Here is a 15,137-nt window from a genome sequence, read left to right as displayed (position 1 = left end):
CCACCCGGGGTTAGGAAGCGGGGTATGCGGGGCTCCTCTCTGGTGCTGGCCTTCCTGATGGGCATTGCTGTCCCTCGCAGATGCCCCCAAGCTGCAGGGCCCCGTGGCTGTGTACACTTGGGAGGGGAACCAGGTGAACATCACATGCGAGGTGTTTGCCTACCCCAGTGCCACAATCTCGTGGTTTCGAGATGGTCAGCTGCTGCCAAGCTCCAACTACAGCAATATCAAGATCTACAACACCCCCTCCGCCAGCTATTTGGAGGTGAGTTGGGGCTGGAGCAGGGGAGGGTGGAGAAGACACAGGCTGCCTATGGATATGCAGCTAAAACTTCCTCTCTTGCTTCTCTGGCACATCTTGACTAGAGGAGCCAGCAGCTATGGAAGAAACGGAGCCTCAGCCCGGCCCCTTCTCTCTCCCAGGGCCAGGTCATGGCCTGGGGGACCAGACATGCCTCTCTCACTGGCCCCTTGGCAATTCTCTCTGGCTTACAGCTGGGCTGGAGCTAATGGTTCATGCTTTCCTGTTTCTGTTCTTTACAAATTAATCCAATAAATAAAGATCTCTGTTGGTGGCCATTCCATGGGACACTTAAAACCCAGAGTTCCTTCTCTCCAAAGGTGACCCCAGACTCTGAAAATGATTTTGGAAACTACAACTGTACTGCAGTGAACCGCATTGGACAGGAGTCTTTGGAATTCATCCTTGTCCAAGCAGGTAAACACCCTCTATGGCTACACTATCCTTACCCTTGCTGGCCTGTCCCATGCCCTCTGATGACCCCAGGAGAGTAGAAAGAAGAGGGCCAAGGTAACCAAAGACAGGGTCAGGAAGCAGGGAGCCCGTAGAGGCTCAAGGTTGTGAGCACGGTGGTTGTTGGGAATAATCCTATGGTGAGCTGGGCTGGGGGACAGGATATAGGCGACAGGATTCCCATGAATGAGCAGAAATGAGAGACATGCTTCGTGACTGAGAGTTCTGTCCTGGACCTAACCGGGCTCACCTGGGTTTCCATCTGTGCACCCCCCCCCCCCACAGACACCCCGTCTTCACCATCCATCGACCAGGTGGAGCCGTACTCTAGCACAGCACAGGTGCAGTTTGATGAACCAGAGGCCACAGGTGGGGTGCCCATCCTCAAATACAAGGCTGAGTGGAGAGCACTGGGCGAGGAAGTGTGGCATTTCAAGTGGTATGATGCCAAAGAAGGTACGTGGGGAAGAGTCGGCATTTCCTTTAGAATGATGGGTTGCTCGGGGTTGGGAAGACACTCACCCTGAGTCCCGGCACCCTGAGCACCTGCTGGGGTGGCGTGGCACACCGTGCTCACCTGCTGAGGATGCCACATGCCAACACTGCCATCCGTTCTTGTTCCTGTGCTGCAGAAGCATCCCTGTGCCTCTAGAATTAGGGCACGGTCACATCTCCTCTAGATTTGCTGGCCTTCTGTCCCCTGATACCTCAGAACCTGCTTCTCAGGACCGTACTAAGAGGGATGAGGCCATCTCAGCCACGTTCCAAGCAGGAGTCATGCTCAGGTGTGGCACACAACCAGAGAAGCCCAGTCCACCCCTGCCCTGCACCTGTGGGCTCCCCGGGCAGCAGGTTCTCTGCCATCACCCATCCGGTCCTGCTTGGTGTACTCGGAGACTGTCATGTAACTGTGGTTTTAACCAAATAACAAATTGCCAGAGAGAAAAGTCTGCTCTTAAATCCGCCTGAGATATTATTTCCAAACTAAAAGTGTAAACAATGACCCTTGGATGCCTGCAGTCGGAAGATTCAGAGCCCAGACCATTTTGCCCTGAGGTTTGAGTTTATAAATGTACCTGACTCTCCATTTGGGGTTTAATCAGGATACGTCAGTGAAGTATGCTTTGTTCCTATAGAAAGTTTTAATCCCAGTCCTGTATGTGGTAACAGGGGCAACCACCTTCTGACCCGGTTTTACTGAGAATTTGTTTCACCAGGAAGCTTCCATCACTCCTTCAGCTTTTGGTGTTGGGGGAGCAGCCTGGGAGGAATTTCTGTGCCATCAGGACTGGAGCCAGGAGAAAATAATCTCTTTTCCTCCCTAACTTCCCTCTGAAACCTCACACCAACTTTACGGCGAGTTGGTCCCGTGTTAACAATCTGTCCAGCTGGCTTTTTTTTTTTTTTTTTTTTCCTTTTTGCCATTGCTACAGCTGGATTTCCTCCCCTTTTGTATATTTTTGTAGTTCAAGTATAATTAACTTTCTGGCTCTATTTTTGTTGTAGCAAAATACGTAGACTATGAAATTTACCATTTTAGGCATTTTTAAGTATACAGTCGAACAGCGTTAAGTACATTCACATTATTGGGCGCAACCATCACCACCATCCATCTTCAGACCTTTCTCGTAATCCTAAACTCAGCGCCCGGTAAACACTAACTCTCCATCCCATCTCCCGCCCTCCCCAGCAACCACCCTTCTACCACCTGTCTCTGTGTAGTTGACGATTCCGAGTACTTCCTATGAAGGAATCATGTAGTAGTTGTCCTTTTTTGTGTCTGACTTATTTCACTTAGCTGATGTCCTCGGGCTCACTGCATTGTAGCACGTGTCAGAGCTTCATTCCTGGGCAAGGCCGACCGATACTACTGTATCCACAGCACCTTCGGTGTATCACTCACCTGCTGATGGACACGTGGGTTGTTTGGCTATTGTGAGCAGTGCTACAGTGAACGTGGGTGTCCCGGTATCTGTTCCAGTTCCCGCTTTCAATGCTTTTGTGTACTTACCCGGACGTGGAATTGCTGGATCACATGGCAATGCTAAGTTTAATTTTTTGAGGACCCACTGTGTGGTATTCCACAGCAACTACGCCGTCTTACCAATAAGCTTTCCAAACCCCTTGTGATCCTTCTCGTATTCTCACCACAGCCAACATGGAGGGCATCGTCACCATTGTGGGCCTGAAGCCCGAGACCACATACGCTGTGCGGCTGGCGGCCCTGAATGGCAAGGGCCTGGGTGAGATCAGCACGGCCTCCGAGTTCAAGACACAGCCAGTCCGTAAGTACAAGCAGCACCCTGCCTCTTCCCACACCCACCCTCTTCTCCTTGGGAGCAGAGGCGCCCCTGAGCCGCCCCATCCTTTGTTCGGATGACAGCTTCTTGCCTTTCAGATTGCTCTGCTCAGGGAGGGCTCACCTCCTAGCTCCTTGGCCCTCAGTGATGGCTGATACCCAGCCCCTGATGCTGTCTTTCCCAAAGAGCTTGGTGACCCTGTCACAGTGATAGCTGGTCCCACTTGTTAGCATCACAGCCAGGGCGGCAAAACACCAGCAGCTCCTGGAGGGATTTGGGAGATTTCGTTTCTTGACACAGGTCACAAAGGCCCTAAAGCATCCTGTGACTTGAAGGAAGAGAGGAGGGTTCCTATAATGAGGCGTGGGATTTTTGATGCAGCAGAGATATCACGTTATAGGAAAGAGGAGACCGCTATGGGATGTAAGTGCAGTAGCAAGACCCCAACAGGGCAGAAGGGAAAGGAGGGCTGAGGCCCCTGCGTCCTGCTCCTCCCTCCCGCCGCGAGCACACGCCAGTCTTCCTCCCCGTGGCCTCTTTCCCTGATCCACTCAGGGTGGCTTTTGCTTTCCTCCGTCGCTCCCTCTTTCCTTCAACTCTGCCTGCCTTGCTTTTCCTCCCATCCCACAAATAGGCAGGCTCAGGGCAAACCTTGCTTTGGTAAAGTCCCTCCATAGACCCAAACTGCTGCCCTGGGAGGATCACGCGTCTGCCCAGCTGGCGAAGGTGCCTAGCACCAGACTCTCTGAGTGGTCACAGAGCTCCCTGGGGCCTCTCTGGTTCCTGGGATTTACAAACACACAGGGCAATCCCTCACTTCCTTCTCTTTGAAGCCAGAGGCCTGAAAAGCACCCCCACCCCCCCACCCCACCCCCCACTAACTCTTCCGGGAACAGAAAGCCTGCCTCATCTTCCTTCTCCAGGAATTGCTTCTTTCTGGATTTGAAATAACTTGATAATTTGAATTTCCAGTCCCATGTCCTTTGCAGAGCCTATTCATTTCTTTTACATCTGTTTTTTTTCCCCCTTGGGTCTGTCTCTTGTCTTTTCTTTTCGTCTGTGTTCCATCCATGGGAAATGCAGACAGCTCTCTTCCACGTAAGTGCCTCTTCATACCTCATTATCTGTTTCGATAGTGTTAACATCTGCTAGTCCTAGTTCTTAATTTAGTTCTGGTACCCCTTTTGTTCCCTAGGCTGAAGTAGATGATACTGTCCGGGCCCTAACCACACTGACCTTAGTCTAGTTGTGCTCTTGCTAATGTCTGTAGGTTACTCCAAGAGGCTAACACTCGTCCTGTTGTAGAGCATGCAACTTTTGTGTCCTTTGAAGTTGTGTGTATTTATTAATTTCTGTGTGTGACGATGACCCTGCGGCCATGCTGATGCGTGCCAAGCCAAGCACGGTGGGAATGTGCCAAGTAGTCTCCTGGTAACATGCGATCGCACCACCTCGCCTTCTGCCGGGGTGCCAGAAAGGCGACCACAGCCTCACCGGGGACGCAGAATCCCTTCACGGGAAAAGGCACCTGAAAGGACTTCACATTTGCTTTCAGGAGATAAAAGAATTGAGCTCATAGCCCCTTCCCTTTTCTGTCTATAGGAGCTGGAGGGCTCTGGGAGGCCCAAACAGCAGCTGCAATTGTATCTTCTTTTTATGTTACTTTCTTTCTTTTTTTTTTTTTTTTTAGAGCCCAATGTGGGGCTCAAAGTCATGACCCTGAGATCAAGAGTCAGATGTTTAACCAACTGAGCCACCCAGGCAGCCTCACAGCTGTAATTGTAAAGGGTAGCCTGAGCTTTGGGTCTGAGTCACAAGTATGTGCTGCAGGCAGCTGCTAGGGACTTAAATCCCCACTTCCGGTCAGCTCTGTGCTCTAGCACCGGGTTCTTGGCAACGTGCATTTCCATGTTTAGGAAAGGCTAGCCAGCCACTTGGTAGCTTCACTGCCAAGCATAGAGAGAGGGGGATTCTCCATGGGAAGGACATGTGAGCTGTAAATAGCAAATATAAGGAGCAAGGGTCACAGAAGGCTGGCCTGCTGCTCTGGGGGGCCCGAAAGGTCTCATCTGGCCTGCAAGATGCCCCCAGGCTTCACTCCCGCCAAGCCCTGCCTCTTGCTTCCTGGGCTGAGCTCAGAATAGTGGGAGGGGAGTGTTACCCAGAGAGACTCGGAAGAAAAGGTATTCAGGAAACTGCACACTCTTTTCATAAAAAGCTCCTAGCTCCTGAAAGGCACTCAGGGAAGCTTATCTTTTAAAAATTTATTCAGAAATATTGCAGCAACAGCAGAAACTAAGTAGCTCAGTGTAGGCGTTCTGAGATTCCGAGCAAGTGCTAAATCCATGATCTCAGCAGACTTGGCTCCTGAATGAACCGGTTTTGGAAGGAGTCAGGATTGGGGATTGGCGTTGTCAGGTTGAGACTGACAACTCTCTGCCCTGGGCAGCAGCTCTGCCCCGAGTGAGCTCAGAGGAGCAGCTCTGAATGGGAGAGCATCTTCCCCCTGGCTCCTTATTCTGAGCTTCTGTTTCCACTCTTTTGGATTTTATCAGTAAATGAACGGTGGCTTAGTTACTTGACAGAGAGGAGGGCTGAGATGAGGCTTCCCGTTGAGTTTCTAACGAGTACCTGGGGTTTGAGTACTGAATCAGAGTAACTGCGTCTTAGACTTCAAAGCCCATCAGTGGTTTTCATCATTGCCTACTCAACCCTTATAAAGGTGAGAATTTCTGAAAACAGATGCTATGTTTGAAAAGTCGTTGTTCAATTTTTTTAAAAAAGGGAGACCTCTAGCCCTTGTTCTTACCTGCACCATGATTCCAAGAGCCTCTCTGGGAAATGGAGGGGTCAGCTGTCCACTCCAAGTAGCTCATGAATGGTATAGCAGCAGACACTGCTAAGGGCATGCAAGGTTAGTTTTCTCAATTATCTAGTAAAGTTATGGGCTAAAGGATTTAAAAAATCGCACTTCAAAATAAAAATCACACTTCTTCTAAATAAGAGAATTATGGCAGAGCCTTAGCACTGAGTGCCTCTGTCAAGAACCTGAGTGGGTTAGGAAGTGGCACACGTGGGAATACACAGATCATCATACTCTGGCTAAAATTAGTTATTATGGTCTTCCCGGTACCCTCATGACCTCTCTAGAGGGCTGAAGTGAGGGCCTAGCCTAAGGCCTATCTAGACCCATCCTGAAGAAGGGTACACTTGGAGGGATGACTCCAGCACCTACCACCGCCGTGACAACACTCACCCACTGCTACTAGGAAGCAAGGGCACGTTTCAGGAAGGATTTCTCTGAGTTCTCACTCACCTTCCTCAGAAGGTACAAAGATTGTCGGAAATTAGGTAAATAAAATCAGCCAACCATTTAGCTGCATGCTTACACCAAGCCCGAGTTGGTATTGGTGTCTGACACTGGCTCATCTTGCCCAATGACAGTTCTTTCCCCCCGGTGATGTTGGGGTGCAGATGCACAGCCTGATCCCAGAACACTGGAGCTAGGCCCGAGGGGCACTCTCATCCTAAGGGGGGAAGGTACAAGATCAATAAGCTGTCATACTGAACAGAGAGTTATTGCTGCCAGACACCCACCCAACCCTGGTTAGGAGGAAGTGGGTGAGAGCCGGTGCATTTTGCATTTATTTGATCACTCAAGTTCCTTGAGATGTGCCAATATGGGGATGCTTTCTTGGTTCCTTAATAGATGTATCCACATTCGGGGCATGACTGTGTCAAAGCTGGGATGAGCGGGTGAAACTAGCCAAAGCCACAAATACCTCAAAGAATCCTGCTTCTGAGTTGCCATCTTAGACAGCCTTAGAAGATTCCCTTTGTGTGCAGTTCATAAATGTGTGTGAAGGTAACAAGGAATCGATGACTCCAAACAAACAAATAGAACTCCAGCCTGGAAAAATGTCCCTGTTTCATGTATTTTTAGGCCAGATGTCTGTGTGTTGTCATGAAGCTTTTAGGGGGAAAGCTCACAACTTGTTTGCCTTGGGGGGGCTGCTTCCCTATCAGAATTGCTGAGGCCCCTAAAGACCTGATATGACACTTGATTTTGCATCCTCTCTATGAGTGAGCCACACACCTTCAGAATTTTGTTGCCTGGATGTCACCTCTTAATTTGCTTCTGAACCATGAAGTAAAATAGACCATTTCTTTCAGGGGTTATGAAGGAGTCTCTACCTTTTACAAGAGGCATCTTGAGATTTTTGTCTTCACATTCTGCCCACAGATGGCACGTTGCAAGTATAAATTAAATGCATTTTAACATACTGTGTTTAAAACACACAAAATTCCATCCCTTTGTCAGAATAATAAGGGCAGTGATGTAAACAATTCAAGCCAAAACAGTAAAAGAGAAAGAAGGAGAGAGAGAAAGAGATACACTCACCTGAATGAACCAGCCCATCAAGTCACGATGAGCTTGAGATGAGGTCAGTGGGCATCTCACTCTGATTCCGGTGACACTGTGCTCGTGTGGTTTAATGAGATGCCTCATCTGGAAGACAAAAGGAAGACCAAACCATGAGTGTGCCAAGGCAGTGTTGGAGATACAATGATGTACTTCCAGATTCTCCTCTCGCTATCAAAGGGGACTTTGTGTTGTGATTATTGATGGGACAACCACTGAATATCTGCCAGTGAAAACCCAAAGATCTAGTCAGTGTCCAGAATGGATGCGCCATTTCTAATGGTCCCCTGAGCATTCCTTCATTTCAGTCCCAGTCTCTTCAGCTTTCCCTTCCTCCAAGAGAGCATGAGAGTAACACTCAGTGCTATTTGCATGGGTCTCCACACTCACAGCAGCCTCCAGAGAGTCCCCTTCTGTAGGGTTTTGGAGGACAGTGATGGTTACAGTGTCAGCTAGATGCCCAGCCATCCTGGGCCTCACCCAGTAATAAACATCAGGTGGGACAGTCATTTCTGTTTCTTTGGGCTGTTGAGATTAGAGAGTGAGGCATACAGGCTTTGCTGTACGTATGTGCCCTGAGTGTAAACATATGCCTGTCTAGAAGCACATGCAGAAATCTATCACGTGAAGGGCCAAAGCCTCCTTTTTCCCACGTTCACCATAAACTGGGGTCCAGGTTCTCTTTCCTCCTGACACGTGGTCCTGGTCCTGCTCAATGGGCTGTTGGTTTGAGGCAGGGTCGGAGGCCTCCGTGGCTGCTCCTGGCCCAGTCCCTTACCTGAACGTGGGGCTTGGCAGGCACATAGGCTCCCAGTTCGAAGTCAGAGAGCCCTTCTCTCTGCTGGTCCGCAGGCCACCTGCTCTCACGCACGGCATTCTCCCTCCTTGCTATAACCCGCTTCAGCTTCTGCCACTGACACCCCTGGGTTGGCTCTTCTATATTTTCATTCAGTGTCTGTGTGCCTCAATGAGCTTTGTTCCCTTTTTTTTTTTTTTCACTTTCATTTTTCTTTCCTCAGTGGCTCCTGCTAGCTCTTCCACCCCTGTTCCATTGTCTCATCCAGATAGTGAGTATCATTTTCTTCATCCATCTCTCTGCAGGTTGCTTTCCACCAGCCATAGTGGGTCTGGGTAATGTTATCTCCTTCACCAGGTGATAATTCAACTCTGTTGGCAGAAAGCAGCGCCGGGTTTTTAGAGAAGCAAATGAGAAGAGAAATAGGCTCAGGGCCTCCCAGATTCATGGGAGGCAGCACTCCCCTGAAGAGTAGGCAAGTGACAGGCATTGCTCTGGACAGAAAATCCTGCAGTCAGGCTTCCCAGGGCTGGTGCAGCCCAGCCCAGCCCCGTCCCCGGGATTCTTCATGGGCTGGACCCAAGCTGACATTTGGAGGAACCGAAGGAATTTGCCAAGAAAAATATCTATTCTGCAGGGTCATAAGAAATGCTTTGGGGTGTTGTGTTTTCACCCTTCATTTTAATTGGCACAGTTGGATTCAGACATTGAAATTAGATAGTGAGGCCTGTAGCTCTTGCTTTCTCCATAAATGCATACTTGTCTCGTAAATATTTGCAGGGAAAATAAACAATGTCTGCTTGCAGATGTGCCTGGCAGCAGGCGCTTCGGCAAATTATTTAACCCTTCACAAGTGAGCCTTGTCTTTCTCTTTTATAAAATAGGATGAGTAATTGCCCTCCTCCCCACCCCACTCACCCCCCTAAAAAAAACATCACAGCGCTTATCAAGCTATGTCTGCCCTCCCCGAAGCAAGACCACTAAGCCTGGCAGTGACGTCGCCTGGTGGGTCTCAGGCCTCGTCATTACTGAGCCACTCTCTTTTTATGATCTTATTGCATTTGGCTGCCCTGTCCTTCTGTTCCCCCCAGGGACTCAGGAGAGAGCTCTGTGCCTGCGACTCTTTAGAGTTTTGCAGCCAGCTCTTGCGGGTGGAGAGGGGGATAACAAAGGGAGACTGCAACTGCGGGAGGCCCAAGGTGTCATGCCAGCGGGCGCTAAGGGTGCAGGCAGGGTGGCGGCACCCAACTGGCTGTATATACTCCTTGGCACATCAAGAGTCGCCGCTCTCTGCACACGGCCTCAGGAGGTGACCCCAGCCTTGAGCTCAGGAGCCCCCTATTGCATCTGTTTGGCTTAGACACAGGCCCTGCACCCCAGATAGTGCTTTCCAGGCTGTGGCTTTAGCAGCAGGAATTCAGGCTTGGGAACTAGAGACAGCCTTGGGTTCAAATCCCGTGTCCACTCCTTCTGTGAACAATCAGTGACCTTGAGTGAGTCACTCAACCTCCTGAGCCTCAGGGCTCCTGTCTCTCCTATGAAGGATAGATTTGCCGATCCTGTGAAAATTAGACTAAGAATGAAAAACTCAAATCACAGTGCCCAGGCCCATGGTAGCTTGAATTTGTGGTAAGAATACATGAGGGTTATGTTACTTCTTGCTGAGTGAGAGTAACTTGTCAGCAAAATCTCTGATCGTTCCTTTAAAATATCTATATTTCTATTGATAAATCAAGGGGAAAGGAAATGAGAAAATATCCATTTCACTATGTTTCTTCCCTTTCTATCTATATCTATATCTATGTATCTGTACGCACACCCTCCTCTGAATAAACACATTCACTTATGAATACAATTTGTATCTCCACTCTCCCCTTCACCTTTCTGTGCCCTATCTGCCCTTCGTGTTTCCATAGCAACCTGGCCTCTTCCTGCCCTCACAACCACAGAACCGGCTAGTGAGTACAGAGTTATGACGGCTCTTGGCCATAACTGTTGGTTGCAGAGCTGACCTCCGGGTCACGGTGCTGCCCGTCCTTGTCCCTTGTATTAAAAGTCACAGTTGTGAACGCATGGAGGTCCTCTCCTGGTGTGGTTTCCTAAGCATGCTGTCTGCGTGGCCAGGGGAACAGACCCAGCACCACCAAAAGGGCTGGGATGATCATTCGAAGACTACTCTGCATGAAGAGAGTTTTCCCAATTTCCCTTCACATGAAAAGACAGGATAGGATTAGAGAAACCCTAAGGAGACAAAAGAACAGCGTCTCCTTCCGGCTTTTGTTGCTCCTCCCCTCTGAAGCATGGGCACACACACGTACACTCACATGTACAAACGTGTACACACACGTAGGCACACAAGTAGCTAAGACTAAGAACAAGGGAAGGGACAGAGAAAATGCTGCCTGGGGAGAAGCAGAGGGTGCAGCAGAGAGAGAAGTGGCTGCTCGTTCCTGAGAGTGTGCCCAGCTCTGTGGCACATCGTGTGGCAGGGCCAAGGGGGCAGGAGGAGGTCACAGAGTGCCCCGAGGGAGAGGCCTCCTCCCAGCGGGCTGGGAAGGTGGCAGCCCCAGAAAGCATAGCCAGGCCTGCTCACACCTGTGTGCTGAGAGTCCAGATCAGAGTTCTGGAATCCATCGCCGAGGGGAGAGTCCAGGCCAGACTTGTGGAAAACATGACACTTCATCGCAACGGTGACGTGTTCCAAGCTAACCTTTATAATGCTCTGATGAGGTGACTTTGTGGGTTAGGACTCAAGTCCCAAGTCAGCAGGAGCCCCCGTGCACACGTGTGTGCGTATGTGTTTACAGTGGTGTCCACAGGCGTGTGCAGGTTTCGGGTTTATAATATTTCTGAATGCACAGAAAAAGAAAACCAACCTGCATCCATTGAGCAGTAGTCAGAGAAGAGAGAAAGCAGGTATACAAAGTACAGCTCCCTCTCCGCTCCCTGGGCCACGGTTTCTGATACATAATTGAACAGAGAAGAAAAGAGTTTCCTGGCCCTGTGTGTTGCATGAAATGGTTCTTTTTTCTACTGCAGAACGTAGCTGAGGGTCTGCTTTCTTGGTGTTCTCTGTGTGTGTTGCTGCAATGAATTTTAATTCCTGATGCTTTTGAGGTTTCATTTTGTCAGCAGAGCAGAGCGGGTGACAATGAACTGTGCTCGCATGGGTTTCACTCAGATGATGCTTTTGTGGGGTGTTTTGTTTTGTTTTGTTTTGTTTGTTTGTTTGTTTTTTTGTTTTTTTTGTTTGGTTTGGTTTGGTTTGGTTTGGTTTTTTGGGGTTTTTTTGTTTTTGTTTTTGTTTTTGTTTTTGTTTTGCATTTGAAGCAAGAATGCAATTAACCCTTTCTTCTTCTAACAGCCACGCTCCTGTCCTTTGCAGTTCGGTGCTGTGCATGTGCCAGGCATCGTAGGAGAAGGCTGCATAATGCATTTTGCACAGCTCGGGTCATACTTAACGTGTGTCACTGTAGACTAGTCTTTCCTGGAATCTTGAATCCAGCTTTTTCCTTAAGGATGAATTAGATGTTTCTCCCCTGCTGTACGTTTAATTTTTAAACATCAGACATTTCTGTCCACAGATAAGATGCCCAGTAGTGACATCAAAAGAGAAGAAAGTTTGTGGGGTTTTTTTTTGTTTTTGTTTTTTTTTTTTGGCACCACTTGACTACTGACCCAAATTGTAGGGTCCCAGTGGATACTGGGATATAAGGAGAGACTGTCACAGTTGGGCAGCAGGCTGTATTTAGCATGAGCATAATCCTGTTACAATAAGGCATGTAGTAGCACATGTAAACATGGTGGGACAGCAAGAGTAGCTATAAGTTACACAAAAATCCATCGATCACCAGCCAATAGGGTTTCAATAGGGTTGAAAATAATGTCTCCTATTTTTGCTAATGTGTGTGTGGGTGTGGTGTGAGTGTGGGTGTGTGGTGATCTATTTATAATTATGAATGAAGGTATCCTAGATAAAATCAAAAGAGAAACTGATTTGTATAAAATCCCCGCAGGGCATGCTTGGTTGGAACGTGCCAGAGCCTGTGCAGTGTCAAACAGTAAGCAGCACAGGTTCGATCAGCTCACAAGTGGCAAGGGATATGTAACTGGGCTCAAGCATTTCTCCCAGGTTATTTTTAAACAACAGTGTGCTTTGCACAGAAAGACACTTCCACCTCTCCTCTTTGCGCTTTTCCTCTTAGCTTCAACCAGCAATAGCCTGCACTTCCCGTTGGCCTCTGCAAGTTAGGGTGGGAAACCCAAAATGCCTTTTGACAGGGCAAGCCATTCAGTAACAAATTAGACCATAAGTACAACAGAGGACAAAGAAGGAATATAGATAAATCCAAACAAGAAAACCATTTTTTTTTATTGTCTAAGTCAGATCTATATCTTCACAGTGCAGCCATGGGTCTAGATAACAACTATCCACAAATGTCCAAGCACTTGTTTAGTCCACAGTCTTAGCTCATGGGGCCAGGGGTTCAGTTTTGTTGTTTGGCATCGACAGAGCCATCGTCGTCACCACCAGAAGGAAACCTCTTCCCTTCTGCACTGGCCTCCTCCTTTATAGGCGTCTCAATTGGGGTATCTCACTGGGGACTCCAGGATAATGTGGGTAGATGAACAGGGAAGTGAGAAGGGACCCCAGGATTGCCTTCTCCGGCCTCCATCCACCAAACTTCACTCAGCTCATGTGCCCCCTCTCCTCAAGCACTGAAGGAAAAAGGAGATGGCTTTTCTCAATATAACATAATATTTTGTTCTTACAGGGCACACAGTCTTGGGAGGTCTCCTGCCCGATCCATATTCACTTTCATTGCTCTTGTTTCCTGAAGCTGCCGAGACATTTCTGGAATCTGTGAATAATAACTTGCTTTTTTTTTTTTTTTTTCTTTTCCTTCAACAGTCTCCTGGATTGACTTTGACATCCGGGTCCTGACCAGAAACACCTCCCTATTTCCAAACAAGTTTACATGCTCCTTGGTGTGGTATTAATATGCAGTCTTGCAATTGTATCTAATGCTTATTGGTGTCGTTAACCAAATGCTCTTTATGATTTATTATCCTTCTATTTCCGGGCAGTGTTACTGCCTCCCAATGTTTCCTATAGATGCTGCTAATTTAATTTGGTTTCTCCCTTTATTTAGTCTGTGATTTTGTTGTTGATTTTTCTCCCTGCCCATTGTTTACATCAGTTTTTAATTTTTTGTATTTTCCATGTGACCTCCTTTCCTTTCAACCAATCATGTGCGTGCGTATCATGTGACTTTGTCATGTGGCTTGCATGGTGCTGATGATGTCGTCCACGCTGGTGAACAGAAGGTAAAACTCTTTGTTCTGATTAGGGAAATAAAACCTGGGACCACAGCCTGGAACCTAGGGCCCACTCGTTCCTTCCCGTCTCAGATTTCCCAAGTGAAGCCATTTGAGAGATTTTCTCCTGTTCTCAGTTCACCTCTAGAATTCATCACTCTTTGCAGCCTTGACATGACCATTTGATACATGACAGCCTCTGGTTTAACATTTCACTTGAAACTTGGCCCTGCAAACTGCTGCCTCCAGTTAAACCGCACTCACCATGATGCAGTTTGCAAACTTGAATTTCTCCCAGATAGTTCATAAAAAAAGCAGTTGTGTAAATTACCTTTATGACATTGTTGTTTAACTTCATCCAGTAGTCCTGAAAACCACAGTTGCTCTAAAGTGAGTCATTTCTGTGAAAATGTGAAATGTATCTGTTTATAACGCTGAAATGCGTCCGAGAGAAATGTATGAGTTGCAGTGGTTCTGTTTGCTCAAAACCAATGAGAGTGCTTCATAAAATTCATGCAAATTGAGGGCTGACTGAAATGAGAGATTTAAGAATTTGGAATTAAAGCAGTGTGGGTTGTTGACGTGTCACCGTTTAAGAGTGACCCTCCCCCTGGGCAGGGCGAGGAGGAAATAAAAGCAGAAGTTGGCAGTTACCGTGACTGGAGATCTCTTTGTAATCGAGAGCCAATGATTGACCCTCACAGCAAAGGAAACGAAATGATGTAATTAAGTGCATAGCGGTGACAAAATAATTAGTTAATATTGTGACTGTCACAACCTTGTGAAAAAAATCCTCGTTTGCCATAAAGAGAAAAGGAAGCCTCAGCTCACAGCTTCCCCACTGTAAAATCAAACACCTATTCCAAGCCTGCCCGGGGGAGTCATACACATTCTGTTTTCTTCTAACCGAAAATTATGATTTTGGGTCACAACCTGAGACACACACAGGCTGCACTTGATCACGAAAGCCAAACTAACCCGAATAACCGCCCAGTGTGCCCGTGCATGCAGGGGGGGTCCCATTGGGCCTCACGTCTCTGAGGAGCTGACTGGGCGACATTCCCACGGACGAAACCATCCACAGCTGTCTCGCATGCACGTTCTCTGTTCCTGGTCTGTCCTTCCGTTGCGTGCCACCCAGGCGTGAGCGCCCCGTGGGTGCTCCCTCTCGCTCACCCCGCACACTGGCCACCTCTGAGGACACCAACGTTCTGGGTGTGGCCACTGTGCCCCTGGTGAGTCCCATTTACAACCAGACTCCTGGATGAGGCCTTGGGGCAGAGCCTCCCATCATTTCCAAAAAAGATGTTTGCTGTTTACTCTGAGCTTTTCCTACCTTTAAAAGGCAACCTAGTCTGTGAGTCTGAGGGTAGACGATATTGGAAGCTGAAGATTTTCTAAACTCCCAACTCTCACCCAGAATACTGTGGTTTCATGATTTCCCTGAGGGGGACTGTGTTCTTTTAAGACTTGAGGTGACGGTTCCAAGGCTAATGTACTAGGGAAAAGCCTGGATCTGCCTCCTGAGGTCTGAAGGAGGAGCAG

General features: G+C 48.2%; 1 protein-coding gene across 17 annotated transcripts in view; it reads left to right on the top strand.

The window, feature by feature from the left end:
• The window catches only part of NCAM1 (neural cell adhesion molecule 1), a 297,000-nt gene that overhangs the window by 254,536 nt on the left and 27,327 nt on the right, over positions 1 to 15,137 (top strand). For 8 of the 17 annotated variants that reach the window (XM_049109967.1, XM_049109965.1, XM_049109964.1 and 5 more), the window contains 4 exons: positions 81 to 265; positions 622 to 718; positions 1,040 to 1,210; positions 2,908 to 3,039. In XM_049109967.1, coding sequence (XP_048965924.1) covers positions 81 to 265; positions 622 to 718; positions 1,040 to 1,210; positions 2,908 to 3,039 — 585 coding nt within the window. Of the gene's footprint in view, positions 1 to 80; positions 266 to 621; positions 719 to 1,039; positions 1,211 to 2,907; positions 3,040 to 4,137; positions 4,153 to 8,496; positions 8,545 to 15,137 lie in introns of all 17 variants that reach the window. The other 9 variants (XM_049109959.1, XM_049109958.1, XM_049109960.1 and 6 more) reach the window with 2 other exon arrangements.

The sequence above is a fragment of the Canis lupus genome, chromosome 5 (genome assembly GCF_003254725.2).
Source record: "Canis lupus dingo isolate Sandy chromosome 5, ASM325472v2, whole genome shotgun sequence".
Lineage (NCBI taxonomy): Eukaryota > Metazoa > Chordata > Mammalia > Carnivora > Canidae > Canis > Canis lupus.
This window is presented reverse-complemented; position numbering and strand designations above follow the sequence as displayed.